The sequence below is a fragment of the Pholcus phalangioides genome, unplaced genomic scaffold, assembly GCF_987345545.1.
Source record: "Pholcus phalangioides strain wild (caught in Gottingen) unplaced genomic scaffold, Ppha-v1.0 ptg000031l_1, whole genome shotgun sequence".
NCBI classification, from domain to species: Eukaryota; Metazoa; Arthropoda; class Arachnida; order Araneae; family Pholcidae; genus Pholcus; species Pholcus phalangioides.
Genome location: NW_028301621.1, coordinates 9,653,463 through 9,669,525, shown reverse-complemented (window position 1 = coordinate 9,669,525; position 16,063 = coordinate 9,653,463). Strand labels below are relative to the sequence as shown.

At 38.3% G+C, this 16,063-nt stretch overlaps 1 protein-coding gene across 2 annotated transcripts in view; it reads left to right on the top strand.

The window, feature by feature from the left end:
* Window positions 1-489: 489 nt before the first annotated feature.
* The window catches only part of LOC149067118 (guanylate cyclase 32E-like), a 294,881-nt gene continuing 279,307 nt past the window's right edge, over window positions 490-16,063 (top strand). For both annotated transcript variants that reach the window (XM_089252817.1, XM_089252816.1), the window contains exon 1: window positions 490-1,198. In XM_089252817.1, the coding sequence (XP_089108943.1) occupies window positions 800-1,198 (399 nt within the window). In that variant the 5' untranslated portion in view covers window positions 490-799. The remainder of the gene's footprint in view (window positions 1,199-16,063) is intronic.

The window sequence follows — 16,063 nt, the reverse complement described above, 5'->3', positions numbered from 1 at the left end:
GAACTTTATCTAAATACTTTTATGAATTTTTAAACATGGATATGGAGGTGTTCAACAGATTTACGTTCAGGTATTCAAAATAGTTTGATGGGGAAAAGTCACTAAAAAGCATTTGATGTCTGTAATCGGAACTGAATATTCTGAGGTACTCTCGGAATTTTCGACTTACCTTCATGGATTTTCCGGAGTTTTTCAACACGAAGGTGCAAGTGTTTAACAGCTTTGAGTACAGAAATTAGACAGAATTTAGATCTTTCCCACGAGTTTGATGAAGAAAAGTAGCTAAAAATCATCAATTGATATCATCAATTGGAACTGAATGTTTCATTTACTTGACTTTATCGGAAGACTTTTGTGGATTTTTATGAGTTTGTCAACATGAGCATACAGGTGTTCACGAGTTTTAAGTTCAGAAATTCCAAGATTAAGATCTTTGATGGGAAAAAGTCTAAAAACCGTTAATACCACTCTGTAATTGTGACAAATGGCTTTGTTGCAAAGCCTATATCTACATATTTAAGTGCATCATGATCCGTACAATTATCATTTAAATATAGATCATCATCATGCGAAACAAACTGACCATGCCGTAATGGTAGTAAACGCTTAGAATCATGTCGAAAAGACAAGAAAGTGATGGAAATTCTTAATTCTTTAAATATTTTTAATGCTGATTACCATCCTGCAAGATGAAAAATATATTTTATAACATGATAATTTTCTCTCAAATTTGCAATTGCAATTTTGGATATTGAGTTGTGAAAGAAGCAGCTTGGATTGTTTACATTCCGAACTCATCATGTCACTTCACATCACTATATCGAGCCTGATATTTTGTGCGTCGGTGGTCAATCTCGCCTCCAGTGTCGTCGATTACGGTGCCAGTGGAGACGTGTTCACGATGGGATACCTGACGGGCTCGCAGAGAAGGCCCGGTAATAAAGGCTACCCGAGACCGGGCTTGACTATATCGGGTGCGATAAGCCTGGCAGTAGAAGAGATCAACTCGTTACATCCGCTCGTCGGAGGACGTAAGTTGAATTTCACGGTTGCCGAAACCTATGGAGAGGAATCTGAGAGTATCCTACAGGTAGCCAGGTTGTGGACTCAAAACATTTCGGTGTATGTTGGACCGCAGGAGACTTGCGTCCACGAGGCGAGGATGGCTGCGAGTTTCAACCTACCCATGATTTCTTACGTGAGTACTTTCAAAGAATTACCTTATCTTATATCGGATAAAACTCTCTTTCTTTTCACATTATTATTTAACCCGTAAATGTTTCTGACGTAATATTACGCCGGAAGTTCTATGAAAGACATACAATTACAATTATATACGCCAATTTGAGACCTTGAGAAGTTTTTGTGTGAGTTGGTGAAAACACGTTTTTCACTCGAAATATTCCCTCCCCCCTCACTCGTCTTTGCCTGAATGGTTGTACATTAGATGCATTTCGTAGAGAGAAATGATTTTTTGAAACTCAACTAGTGCGTTATAAAGTTACAAATAATAAGTTATGTAAATATAATATACTGTAATATATCCAAAGGCGTGAAGTTATTGAAAATATTGGCTCAAACTCAATGTTTCTGTAGATGTTATCGAGAAGGTGGGCTCAGGCTCATTGACCGAATACAAGTTCACACCTACGATATGATTCAGCATTGTACAGTTCGCTAGCAGTTAAGCTCGCTAGCTTAAGAATTAATTTAATTTGTTTAATAATGCTTTTATTCCGTGTCGCTGATTTGTGCTAGAATCTGAAAGTTCAGTCTGATTTGAGGGAATTAAATTCAGGGGCGTCGAAAGTATTTTGTACCCGTAAACGCTGTTGCTCGGCTTGAGCTTCATGTGAAAATTTCGATTTGTGAATAAATTCTTGTTTGCTCTGACGTACGCCGAAACGTATATGTTTTGGAATTAGAGACTTGATAAACTTCGTTGGTACAACTGCAGCGTGTAAGCCATGGGTGCTCGAGCACACTCATGTTTTTACCTACACCTACCTTGTTTGCACCCAGTTTTACCTACAAAGTTTTTTTTACTTGTCTCTAATGTAGGAAGTTTCAAAATCTCTCTCGCACGCGCGCTCGCGTTTAAAAAAAAATCTGCATGAGAATCTCGCGTGAAACTTCTAAATTTGACATGACTAGATTCCAGTCAATTGGATTTAATTGTAATTATTTTAAATTGAATTTAGAAATTTTAAATTCAATTAAATGCCGTAATAACCCCCATATTAAATGCCACGCGAGGCAGACTTGTTCACTAAAACTGTCTGGCGATAATCGTGGTTGGCTCAAAATCATAGAGAGAGAGTGGATGCTTTTTATCGGGGCTGAAGTCTAGCACAGGAGTTAAGATTAAGAGAGAAAAAATGAAGTGCTTCTGGATGTATAGCGTTATTGCAGCGCAGCCAATTAAGCGCTGGCAGTGTGACGTCGTCACAAAACTTGCATTCGCATGCGAAATATACTCTCGTGGGGCTAGGGTGTGCAGTGTCAAAGGGACTGGGGTAAGAAAGGTAATAAACTGTCTTTGTCCGACAGAAACCGTCCAAACCAAGCCCCCCCCCCCCACTTTATTTTCTTACATGACCGAATGCTATTGCCATCCCTCCTCCATCGCCACTACAACCCACCTGCTTCTCTGAACTTTATCACACGATCAGCTATTCTACGAAATGGCAAGCTTTAACTCTTAAGTCGCTATAGAAGTTTCAGTTTTTAAAAAAAAACGAGAAACAGATAACCAAATAATTGTTCCTATGCTGAAAATCGCTACCTACTCCAATCATGAATATTTACACAGAAACGTCTCCCACAATCTCCATATACAACATCGTTTGTTGCTGTTGAATCGCTAAAAACCTGTTTGTGCTAGTAATTTTGTTCAGCTTGAGATTAAACATAACACAACATAATTTATTTGCCTCCAGTCAATTACGATAATACTGTACAAATTAGAGTTTACAATTAAATTACATATTTTACAATATTTCAAAGAAAATGCAAAGAGAAAGAAAGAAATATTTGAACGGACACGGAGTAGAACAGTTGATTCATAATGTGATGAAGAAAGCTGGGGCGGGGAAGAGAGCAGGAGCCAAAAGCTAGTGAAATGCTCTCGACCCTATGATGTCATTTCTATAGGCGACGCACATAAATCTTCTTGTTTCTTTTGACCTGGAAGAAAGATAAAAAGAACGAAGTATATCGGCCCAATAGGTGCAAATATATTTATTAATTAGATTAAAAAGTGAATTGTGGCCACACCAAAAGCTGATGCGAGAGATTTTCATGATACGGTTGTTTTTGTTTTTTTTCACTTTAATTCAATGACAAATTTTCAATGAAGGGAGAGAAAAAGCTAGACAAACATAGAAATGAATGTAAACAGAATCAATATTATCTACACACTTGATGTTAAGTATCTACATCACCAAATCGAGTTAATGTTTCCATTTAAATTTACCTGTTGAATTATTTATTATTTGATATGATTTTTCATTTCATAATATTTGTTTAAATTTCATTTATTGTCTTCCCGTTCATCAATTTGTTAATGTGTCATTGCTATTGCAATACTTTACTAACCGCAGTTCATGAAACAGAAGGAAAAAGTTGCTTTCACGATCAAAGGAGTTCCATCTGTGCTTCTGTGAAAGGTTCATAATTGGTTGTATAATTAATTCGGAAGAACGTGTGTCAGCGCAAAAATAATAATTTTTTTAAGAAGGACCCATGACGCGTAATAACATTTTCGCATCCCTTGAACAAAACATTCGGTTTTGTATAATGGAATTTTCGTAATCTCTCTAACTCGTGTTGTTTTTCATCAGCAAGAAATCGGACTTGTTGGAATGCATACGACACTGAATTGAATATTAATGAGACGCGAAAATTAGGATAAGATAAATAAGAATCACAGTATTTACATAACCCCGCTTCGCATCTGATGGAATATTCGCATCGCTAGACTATCTTCGTAATCCTTACATGTGTATGCGCTCAAAGTCTTTTCTCTAAGCCATTATTCAACAATGTAAAAATAATGCTCATAATTACGTCTTCGAAACACCGTGCTATTACTGAGCTGTGCAATAGTGCATAGTCTACGGAAGTTTCCGCGCAATTGACCATTAGCGAATGTTCTGAAGAGTAATTTGATATCTAAATGGTCGGCTGACTCTCGCGGCATCCTTAGGAATGAGATTAAAATTCTCAACAGATGGCGGAACCTCTTGCCGACCTTGAAAAATTAGGTAGTTACGCTACTGAAACATTTCGTTGTCACTTTTTTTTTCTTTTTTTTTAGAAGTAAATTGCATTATGGTGGTTGTTCTTTGGTCCTGTTAAACTATCACATGTTGAACTTTAATTTTAAAAAACTTACACCTCTTTTATGAAAAGTTTTCAGCTCGCACCTTCGAATTAGCCTCCTGTGGTGTGTGCGTGCGTGCGTGTTGGAATGCTCAATTGCACCGTCACAAGTATGCTTCCGCGCATGTCTTAAGATTGCTTCTTCGAATGCTCGGAATATTGTTTCCTAGCACCTCAAAAAATTACTTCGCACCCTTGAAATGTTTTCCTAGCGCCCGTGAAATCATTTTTTCTTACCTAGCGCTCCTTAAAATTAGTTCCCGCGTCCTCGAAATTGTTTCTTGTCTGCCCACCCGAAGATTATTTCCTTGCACGGTAAAAAGATTTGTCCCTCACACCAAAACACCCTCAAAAAAAGCGAAAGCTTTTTCTTTTTTGTACCATCAACCCGCCGGGATATTTCCCTCACCACCTCCATCACGTTTGAAACAGACATAAGAGAAATGATATCACATCGGAAAATAAATTCATAGACATTCATTTCACTTGCTGTCATTTCCAAAAAAAAACGCAAATGTTTCCTTCCATTAAAGTTACACGTAAAGTACTTTCGCATCACCTAAAACACACGTAAAAAGTTTTGTATTCAAAACACGAAAAAAGGAATAAAGTTGTCAGACACGATAATTTTTACGACATGATCTTATTTTATACAAGAATCATCATGAGTTTCCAATATTCATGAATAATTAGATTACATCTGGACGAGGGAAATAATTCATTGTGTCGCGAGTTTTCTTAAGTATTTTTCTGGAAATGTTAATAATTTTTAATGAAAGAATATCGTTTTGAGAAATTTCATATTTTCTCCAATGCGCATTTTTGAAATAGCCCGACGCATTCAGTCTCCGGAGTACAAAGGATTATATTTCATAGGGAATGAAATTTTATGAACTTAATTTTTTTTTAATTTTATTAAAATTTGATTTTCTACAACGGACTTCGGACGATAAACATGATACGTACGTATTATTTTATGTATGTTTCATCGTTTTTTTTTAATTCAAAATTTCAAGTAAAAAATTAAATATATATATTGGCTCGAATTTCTTGCCCGAAAGTAATTTTTTAGTTGATTGAAAAATATACCGTATTTCAATTTTCATCTTCCCACTCGACATGCGGTTTTCTCTTTTCTAATTTATTAGCATTCGAATAAAAATAAATGGGCCTGTCGCAAAAGTATTATGTAGGCGATCGTTTTCCTTGAATAACAACCCGTTCCATATTTCTATCTCATTTTTTTTATACATGAACCCCATTGCGGTAAAATCATTTCACATTTAGTGGTTGAACTGAATTTTTCTCGGAAATGGATTAACAAAAATAAATGAAAAGCAGCCTGTGTCAAAAGTATATCGTTCGACCAGAAGCTGCCGAGCGCATTTTCTCAATTTAAAATTTTGAGTCGTAATGAAAAATAATAAAATATGTTCCAACTCCTGCGATAGATTCAATGATGGTCATCGCTTCGCGGTTGATAACTGATCATATCAAACTGATCATATCATCATAATGAACTAATTGATTGCAATTTTAAATTAACTGCAGTAGTTTGTCAACTTCCAAGCGCGAGTGCGAGCTGATTCCTCCGCTAGAAGGCTCTCGACACAGCGAGCAACAGGCTGACAATGGTTATTAATTAACAAACATTCAATCATTATACTTCTCTCTGCACCGGGAACGTCCTTGAGGTTCGATGAGCGTCTGCGTACACGCACATTCAAGCATATACCAATTCGTTAAAAAAGAAGAATGTGGACGAAGTGCATGTGTGGTTTAGTAGTAGTGGTAATATTTTGCCAAAAAAAAAAGAAAAAAAAAAAAAAAATGTAGACTTGGTGAGTTTTGCTTGAACGCCAACGAGATATAGACGTTCCAAGCAACAGATCATGGTATTTTTCCATTTTAACGTGGCTCCTATGACGTTTTCATTGGAAAAATATAAATTCTCATTCGAAAATTTGTATTGCAAGTAGTTTTTATTATGCATTGCAACGTTCGTTAAATCCCGCATTAGCACTTACAGGACACCCTGTAAGCTTATGAGATAGGCCGTTTTAGTTCTCGAGCAAAATTGTGTTAAACAATTGTGAAGTGACTTTATGAACATGAGATTCACGAATGAAAAATTTTAAATAAAAATCTTTGATTTTTTTTAAATTCAAAAAAAAAAATTATTGTCTATATACTTTTGCTACGGACCATAGCGATTGTTTTTATGGTAGAAAGGTTTCGTGCTGGTTTTGAAATTTACCTTTTGCCTAGAGCAGTAGCGATTTTAGGCAACCGAAAAGATAATATTGACAACACTGATGCTGCTACTACTGCTCATAAGTGTGTGCCGTAGTTACGAACGAAATCTTTTCAGGAGTCGGTTATATTTTCGAATATTTCGAGAGTAATTTTCTGTGGCTATCCTTCGAGTAAATATTTTTTTCTGCATTTCTTTTGAGAGTGATTTTCCATGTCTTTCTTTCAAGAAAGATTTTCTATGTCTTTCTGACGAGAATCATTTTATTTTCTGTGCTTTTATTCTGCGAAGCATTTTCTGAGCCTTTTCAAACTATTTACGAATTTCTCGGACACCCTGTATATCTGTTCCGCAGTTTAAAATCTTCGAAGCAACCACGATAGCTAATCCAAGTCTCTTAGAGCTGCTTACAACCCTGAAATTCGATAACTGTCTTTAATGATGCTCATAAAACGGAGTATGTAAAATAGTAATATATATATCGTACAGAAAAATATTTTCTTATGAAAATTTCTTGAAGAAAGTTTTGAGCGTTGAAGTTCAAGGTCGTCACTCGGAACAGATGAAATCTCTAAAAATGATATGATGTTGATGGGGGAAGAAAAGGAGCTGCGCGCGTGTAAATTCCAAAGAATCTCTTAAGAGCATCTTCCTCCATTCACCGGCGTCTTTATTAGATGCTCGCCGCTCTTGACACGCGCCATCAAAGAGCTTCGCGTGAATACTAACCCTTATTATTATCACGATATTGAACAGATATCACGCCCATCTAGGACATTGAGCAGATGTCGACGGTTGTTAAAAAGGCTTCCCCTTCCCCTCGATTATAATAGAGCCATGAATATGAGGGCCATCAAAAGGAAAATGGGCCGAACTCGTGTCGAGATGCCATGTGGGTCATTTATATTTCATATGCGAGGTTATAGTAAATAATGTATGGGTTAGGTAGATGTACAGAAAATGTTCTCGTTCTTACCCTTATGTGTGAAAAAGCGGATTTTCACGGAACCGATAAGTTTCGTGATTTCACAACGCTATAGAAATCCGAAATTCGTAATAGTGGAGGGATTCGGGATGGTGGAATCATACACTACGTACAATCATACAACGAGTCACGAGTTGAAATTTACGATGTCATAATTACGCAATTGCAATGGATATGAGTCTAGAAGTGGCACACAAAAGTGCCATCCAGATTTCTTTTTACATAAAATATAATAGACTTTTGCAGACGCCACTCTGGCTCTATTCATGGCGCTGTCTATTCACTCTCGGAACTTGCACAGGATGATTCCTAAATCAATTTTTGTGTGTGCATTGTTTAAATTAAAACCCACACCTCTGTGTACGACAAACGGTCGATGAGATAGAGGCTGAAAATTAGGACTCACGGGACATCCTATTTTCACGAATCGGCGGCGTGATACTCCATACGTGTTTCGCTCTCTCTCAAAAAGATTTAAATTTGATTAAATCTTTTGGGAACATAAAACTAAAGAGATACAGGGGTGGTTATAAATCAACAATACTTCACCAAACACCAACTCTGCCCATGTTGCAATTTACTGCCATTAATAAGATGGGCTGGAAATGAAGGAGTTGTCTATTGGTGGTCGGTTCAAGTTCGTTAGAAGAAAATGCCTTATCTATATTTTCTCTCGAGTTCGAACCCAGGACCGTGACAGCAACCTTCACTGTGATAGACGAACATCTTACCACTCGGTCGCTTCATAAGTCAACTGACATTACTCAGACGTATGTAGTGCCCATTCTGATGAAGTAATTTTGATGAAACTATTTTATGGACCAAGAGGGGGAGAAGAAAGATTCACTGCAAAAAAATAGTTCAGTTTTTGACCACCAGATAAAAAAAAGTTCTTTTCAATTCCAGTTATCTTTTTGCCATGGTCCGAATAACGTCCGCCACAGCGAGCTAAAAGGTCAGTGCAGTATAATTAAACTGACACTACCCTGACCTATGTAGCGCCCATTTTGGTGGACGTATTTAATTGAAACATGGTATATACGTTATTTTGACCATGATAATAACTTCGATAAAAATCGTCTTTTTTTCACCTAGTGGTCGAAAACTGAACTATCTCTTTTTATTGAATCGTTCTTTTCCCGTATATAGGATATGGTTCATATATCTTGGTATATCAAGTTTCATCAAAATCGTCCGATCGAATTTTCATCACAGCACATGTGAACTAAAAAAGAGAAAAAGCACAGCACCTCCTATATCTATATCCTCTATCTCTAGGAGGTGCTGGAAAGCATCGCTTTTTTATAGTAATTCCCGATCCCACAAAAATAGGAGATCACGAATCCAGAAAAATCTTCTTTCATGTGTATTGGATTGATCCATGAAAGTATTCGATTCGTTTGGATACGTAAAGGCGCTTTCTATAAAGAAAACTGTGTTCGCGAATGCGTCAAAACCTGCTCATATCGATTCGAATGCTCTGGAAGCTCACTGACTATCTAACGCAGGGGTTCTAAACCTATGGGTCGTGACCCAAACAAGGGTCACAATGTCTTCCGAGATGGGTTGTAGAAATCCACTGACAGCAAGGGGATCTTGAGCTATGGATCTCAACCCAAACTCGAGAGCCCCTGGCTGTCAGTGGATTTGCACGGCTCATCTAGAAAGCCCCGGGTATAAAGTTTTGATCGTGGCCCATAGGTCACGAATCCCTGGCTGTACGTGCATTTATACATTCGAGCTATGGGTCTCAACCCAAACTGATGGACGTGGTAGCCCAGGTCGATAACATAGCCGCTGTGGTGGTCGAGTGATCATAGTGACGGACTCGGACTCGCATCCGACTTCGAACCCCACCGGCGCCACAGTGGTAGTCAGCTGAAGTTTGTTATCTTTGGCTCCCAACTTTTTTTTTTTTTCGAGGTGTGAGAGCCTCGCCACAGAAAGAAAGCATCAGGCCCACAAAGGTACAAATCTTCAATCACTGCACTTCGCTCATAGTTCGAAAAATAGGTGGCAGGTGACAGCACTATAACTAGCATTTCACAGAAACAAACTCCAAGATAAGATACTCGCCCGAAGCCAAAGCAAGGGTGTCCAACCTTTCAGGAGAGTGTGGGGTCACTTTATTGCTTTGAAAACGTGTCGCGGGCCGTTTAAGTGACCTGTGAATATGCTGTGGATCTATCACTTAGGTAATCTGGTAATGTGCCGCGGATCACTTAAGGCATTATGTATTGAAATGTGTGATCTTAAACTGGGTCGCGTGGGTAATTTGACTGATGTGGAACTACACCGCGGCACGCATAAATGCTCTGGAACTGTGCCACATGCCACTTAAGTGATCTGCAAATACGTCGGACGGGGGAGGGTCACTCAAGCGATCTGTGAGTATGCTCGTCTAGTTCATTTTTTACAAACTTAGGTTCGAGGTCACTCACCTACATCAGACGACGACGGCCACATGTGGCCCCGCGGGCTATTGGTTGAGCATATATGGCGTGGGATGACAGTGAATAAGAACACTTCCTACGTATTGCACAAAGAGGATCGCGAAGATGAACAAATTCGTAAAATATTCAAACCACAGTAATGCTCAATTTTCTTTTTTTTTGGGGTGGGGGGGGGGGGATTGAGAGAATGCTTTTGAATGCAAAGTAAATGGATTCAATGTTAAAATAACGTTTCTGAAGTAAATATTTAAACTTTCATTCCGTTTTTCTGCAGCATAAAGCTGATTTCGAACAACCTTCAAGCTATTCCTGGCTTTATTTATTCCATTACGGATACAATTAACAATTCACTCGTGTTTCCAACGTACACACGTGTTCTTGCTCCGGATCGAAAAGTTGGAGAAACAGAAATCTAATTTCTCCGGTTTTCTTATAGTTTCAGCAATATATTGGGAGATAGGATATTTAATAGGTATTTGCAAACAAGGACTAGTTCCAACTGTTAACTCAATGACTTGAGAGGAATTGCAACAGATGACTCTCTCTCTCTCTCTCTCTCTCTGTTAACACAGGACTCTCAAGTACTTCTGTGCAAGTCAAATATTCAGTGATTATTTTGCAGACTAATTATTAAGGATCGGATTTCTATGTCTTTGCATATTTCGCTAATTTCACGTGATAGAGCATATTTTGCATATTTCGCTATTTTCACGTGATAGAGCATATTTTGCATATTTCATGATTTTCGATAAAAAGTAAAATTTTTTCCTCGCTATTCCAATTCCGCTTCAGACTGGTTTTTGCGGTCCCCGCCTTTGACGAGAGCTCTTAGGGGTATATGTACTAAAAATGGAACGTCGTTGCTGATTGGTAAAAAAAAAACCCTGGAAATTCAGGTTTTTCAACCAATCAGCAATGACAATGAATTTTTAGAGTATAGTTTCCCAACCTTTTTTTTGTCCCATCGCCCCCTTCTTCAGAAATTTTTTTTCTCCCATCGCTCCCCAACGCAATCTAACCCATGGGATCCTATGTTAAACCAGTAGCTTCTACCGCCTCCCTGGAACATTCCATCGCCCCCCAGGGGGCGTTAACGCCCACTTTGGGAATCACTGGTTTAGAGCATAAAAATACTTGCCCTTCACCGACACCGGTGTGTGGCTGTAAATAGATTACCCATCTGGAAGGCTATGGTAACGCGTGGGAAAAATTAGATAAAATTGGTAAATGGGAGTCTTCCCCCCCCCCCTCCCCCACCCTCATATTTACCAATTTTAGCCACACAGATGATTGAATAAGCAATTTTCTACTTACAACCTTTGGTTTTTGCTTTTTTTAAATTTTAACACTTTTAAAATTTTCAACTTTCGTGTATCTCAAAGATAAAAGAAATGCTTCTTTGAGTACAGTATATATAGAAAGATGAAAATTGGAAACCAAAAAACTGTTTCGAGTCTAATGATTGCCATTCTTCAGTTGTGGAAAGTCGGCTATAGCGCGGTCTACTCACTTGAACAAAACACGTGCGATTGATATGAGTCCAACGCGCGATGGTGGTGATGATGGCAGAGGAAGAGGATTGAATTGATGATACGATTACGATTGTTAGGCGGGATGGGGGGGGGGGGGTTGTTATTCGACTCTCGATGACAGAGTGGAATGAATGGGCAATTTTAAGAACTGGGTCCAAATATTGGAGAAATATGGATTGCTGGAGAGAAATCATTATGTTCGCTAGGTATTACCAAGAATACCGTATATTATTGAGCCCCGTGTGCACGGGAAAATATTTTCTTTACGTTGGCGGCTCCGGGTGGGAGGGCGGAATTTGTTCGCCCCCCCCCCCCTTCTTCACTGCGCATACTTCCAGTGATTCGCCATTCCCTCCCGTTCGAGGTGCCTACTAGAAGATTCCCAACCTAAAGAAAAGCACTAGCGTACGAGAAACTGGAGATTTCCGAGAGAACAAAGAGAAAACGACCGTTCAAATGCCAGAGTCTTTCTCTAGGTGAAGGGCGTGTTCGCCATTATGCGCAAAGTAGGCGAAGGGAAAAATATTAGTTCCGCATCCATACTATTTGTTCGAAGAATTGTGAGAGAATACTCAAAACACGGGAGAATGTCAGAGGTGGTGATTCGGCGAAAAAGTGCGAACAAACGTCGATCAAAGTTTCGGTTCGTGGATCTATTCATTGTTTGTATATCGAACAAAACATGTACAAGCGCATTTCCGCGCTTCGAATATTAATTTTCCTTCGGAGTTTCGATTCATATACGAAAACATTCTGAACAAGTGCTCGTGTAACAATGGAGCTGGATTAAATATTTGGCTGTCGTCACTAGATACGCCTACCAGGCAAAATTCAAATTTTCATAACTCGCGATTCTTGGCTTGAAGTAGAAACAATTTAGCGACTTTTGGTAAAACAGTCATAACGGTGAGTGAAGGATTGTTCTTGCTGGGTTCTTACGGCGTGTCCCAGAAATTAAAATACAGCAAGGCGTTTTCTCTGCAACTATGACATTTTAATGCAGAGTTTAAAGGAGCGTATTAATTAGCACGCGGATCATGCAAAGAAAGCAATTGCAATTGGTTGTTCAGTAATTTGTTCGGTGTTGTGAAGCTGTTTTCACTGGACCCACCCGGAATCCGTTTTTTCCAACGAACGCAAAGGAAAGAAAGAAACACAAAGGAAGTACCCGCGAACGAGCGGGTTAGAACAGCTGCAGGGGAGATCGGTGCGCTAGTGCAGTGGTTCTCAACCGGGGGGCCATATGGCCTCAGAGGGCCCTAGGATATTCCGGGAGGGGCCACGGATGAAAATCTGGCAGAAGGGGAGCCACGGCTACTGATACGGGGCCCACGAAGAGAGAAGTTTGTGGAATAAAATTTTTTTTAGTCACTCTGACTAAAAAAAATTCAATTTCAAACAAAATGTATAGAATATATTTTTCCGCTATTCAAGTAACATTAACATGAGGAAGGAAATAAAAAAAGCGTTGCGTGTAGTTTCGGTGGGTTTACGACTTGGGGGTGACAGTAGGCCCTGACAAAAACTATAGAAGAGGTGTGAAGCAAAATGGAGTAACTGTAAAGACAGAAAGTGTTGTGTGTGTTCGAAGACTTTTCATTCAAAGAGGGCTGCCATGAAGAAAGCAGACAAAGATTTGTTGGCCATTCATTGACATTCTTTTGAGTGCTGGTAGTAAATGCAATCCAAGAAGTAGATGGGTGAAAAAATGAAAGCTTGTAAAAAACATATCGTTTTCATGCAATTACAGACGGATAGCCATCTAATTTAGCACAAAGCTATCTTCAACCGGCACTGAGTGGTTTGATCATTGATCATTTTTGTCGCACCAAGGTCATTTTCTGCACACGAGGGCTAATTAGACCGAGACCTACAATTTATTGCCGATTCCAAACGGCAGGTTTGTTTCTTATACTCATCGAGCAATTTTTTGCTGCGGTCAAGTCGCCATTTTGCGCCATTTTAACTTTTTATGCGGCACAGGGTGGCCGCATAAAAAGTTAACATTTTTATTTCAATAACTATGTAACCCCTGGCAACATGAATCAAATATGTTTATATATATATATATATATATATATATATATATATATATATATGTTTTATATACATTCATGTTGCAAGAGATTGCATATTTATTAAAATGCAAGTATTAACTCCTCATACAGTCCCCGTGTGCCCTAAAAACCAGTAAGAAAGTTGTTCCCCCCGTCTCTCCTGATGCCAACAATAAAAATTGCACTTTTCCAAGTGGAAAAAAACAGCGTGAAATGCGGGTAAAACTGTTTTTCCACATTTAGAGATGTTTTTCCCCCCAGATTTTCACATCTCTGAATATTGCACTTAGAAACGTGGAATTTTATTTTTTTTGTCGTCAGGAGAGACGGAAACAGGTTTTCAACAGGGTTTTCGGGCACGCGGGGACTATATAAAAAATTAATTTTTTTATTTTAATAGCTATACAACCCTTTCGAACATGAATGCAATATCTGAGTACGACACGTTATTCGGGTACTTTTTCCAACTGGAAGTATGCCTCTAGGACCAATGGTTCGCCAGTAAAATGCCATATGCCTTGTTACCTATGTGCCCTGTATGTTAAATATAGTACGGACTGTTATGTGAAATATTGTGTTGTGTTTAAGCCAACTCGCGCGTTGCTTCATTCGCCTGCGAGAGAGAGTGGTCACATTATGAACCCAAAAAGCCACTTGAAGGTAGCTTGTCACACCCAACGAAATATTAGATTTTCACCGTATCGAAATTGAAGTCAACAAACTTATAAGAGGGGTTTCGGATTTGCTGACTTTTGATCACAGGGGGGGGGGGGTTTGAAGGTTGCTTACGTCATCAACCACCCCTTTTTGAAGATATGAAATAATCTAAGCTGCTGACGAAATTTTGCTGACGGGGGAAGGGGAGGTCAGTGTTTTGCTGACTTTTGCTGATAAGGGGGGGGGGGGGTGGTCAAAAATGGCTGAAAATATGCTTACGTAATACTTGAATGGCCCCTTATTTATATTTTCCGATGGGCTTGAAATCCTGATAATGAATCATTATTATGTTCCCATGAACAGTTTTGTCACTGGGTTACGCAATGACAAAACCCGTATATACCGGGTGACTCGAAATGTTACGCCGTCCGCCAAAGCAGTTTTTTTTGGCTTGTAGCATTTGCCGCGAATTCAAAATGGCACTAACAATTTTAAAAGGGAATTAAAATTAATTTAATACTCTAGAATACTTTAAGAAATTCATTTTTAAAAATATTGTTGGTGCTGCCACCTACTTTCAAAATTAGAAGTGCCTTATGTGGCGATGACGAAGCTCAGGTATAAAAAACTAAATTCTTCATTCAGCTTTGCTCGTTATAAACAAAGCTTATAAGCTGATCTGAAAGATCAAACTTCCAGTTCAGTAATTTTTTCAAGACCCAAGGAGACATCCAAAACAAAGGTCCTCCACACAAGCAAACGACAGGTAAGATCGTAAAACGCGTAATTTTCCACTCCCCACTTTATAGTAATGTGCTGCCATCTAATGTCAAATTTGAAAGCGACTCATGTGGTGATGATGAAGTTTAAAGTAAAAAAAAACTATATTCTTTATTCCTCTCAGTTCCTTATAAACGAAGCTCATAAACTGAACAGGAAATTTGAACTAAAAGTTCGGTTATTTTATTTGAGCACAAGGAGGCGTCCAAAACAAAGAACCTCTTAATGAGCAGACGACAGACGGTTTGTTTGGTTCCCTACAAGCTAAACTCACAAACAGAACTGGAAGTTTGAACTGCCAGTTCAGTGATTTTTTTAGGACACAAGGAGACGCCCAAAACAAGTAACATGGAGAGAAGCAGACGAGACAGACATTATATATTACTGGAGGAAGCATCCAGCTACCGCGACTGCAGCGCCATCAAATGCAAGGAAATCGCGTGACTCGGGGAAAACCAAGTTCCCACCTGGCAATTTTTCCGTAGAAATGTACAGTTCGGTCTCTAAATATTGGGTTTTAAAGATTTAAAAAAAGGATAAAGAACTCATCTAAAGGTGAAAAAAGATTAAGTTATTTATTTCATTAATACTGGAATAATTCCTTTCATTAATGTGGAATAATTTCTTTCATCATCTCTTGAATTTTCCTTCATCAATTCTGGATTATCCTTCATTATTTCTTGAATATTCATTCATTAATTTTGGAATTATTTCCTTTATTAATTATTTCTTTCATTACTTCTGAAATAATTGCTTTCATCAATTCTGGATTTATTTCTTTCATTAATGCTGGAATTATTTCTTTCATTGATTCTGGAATTGTCTCTTTCATTAATTTTGGAATTATCCCTTTTTCGTTAATTTTGGAATTATATCTTTTCTTCATTCTGGAATTATCTTTCATTAATTTTATTATTATCGCTTTCATTAATTCTTTCACTAATTTTAGAATTATGACTTTT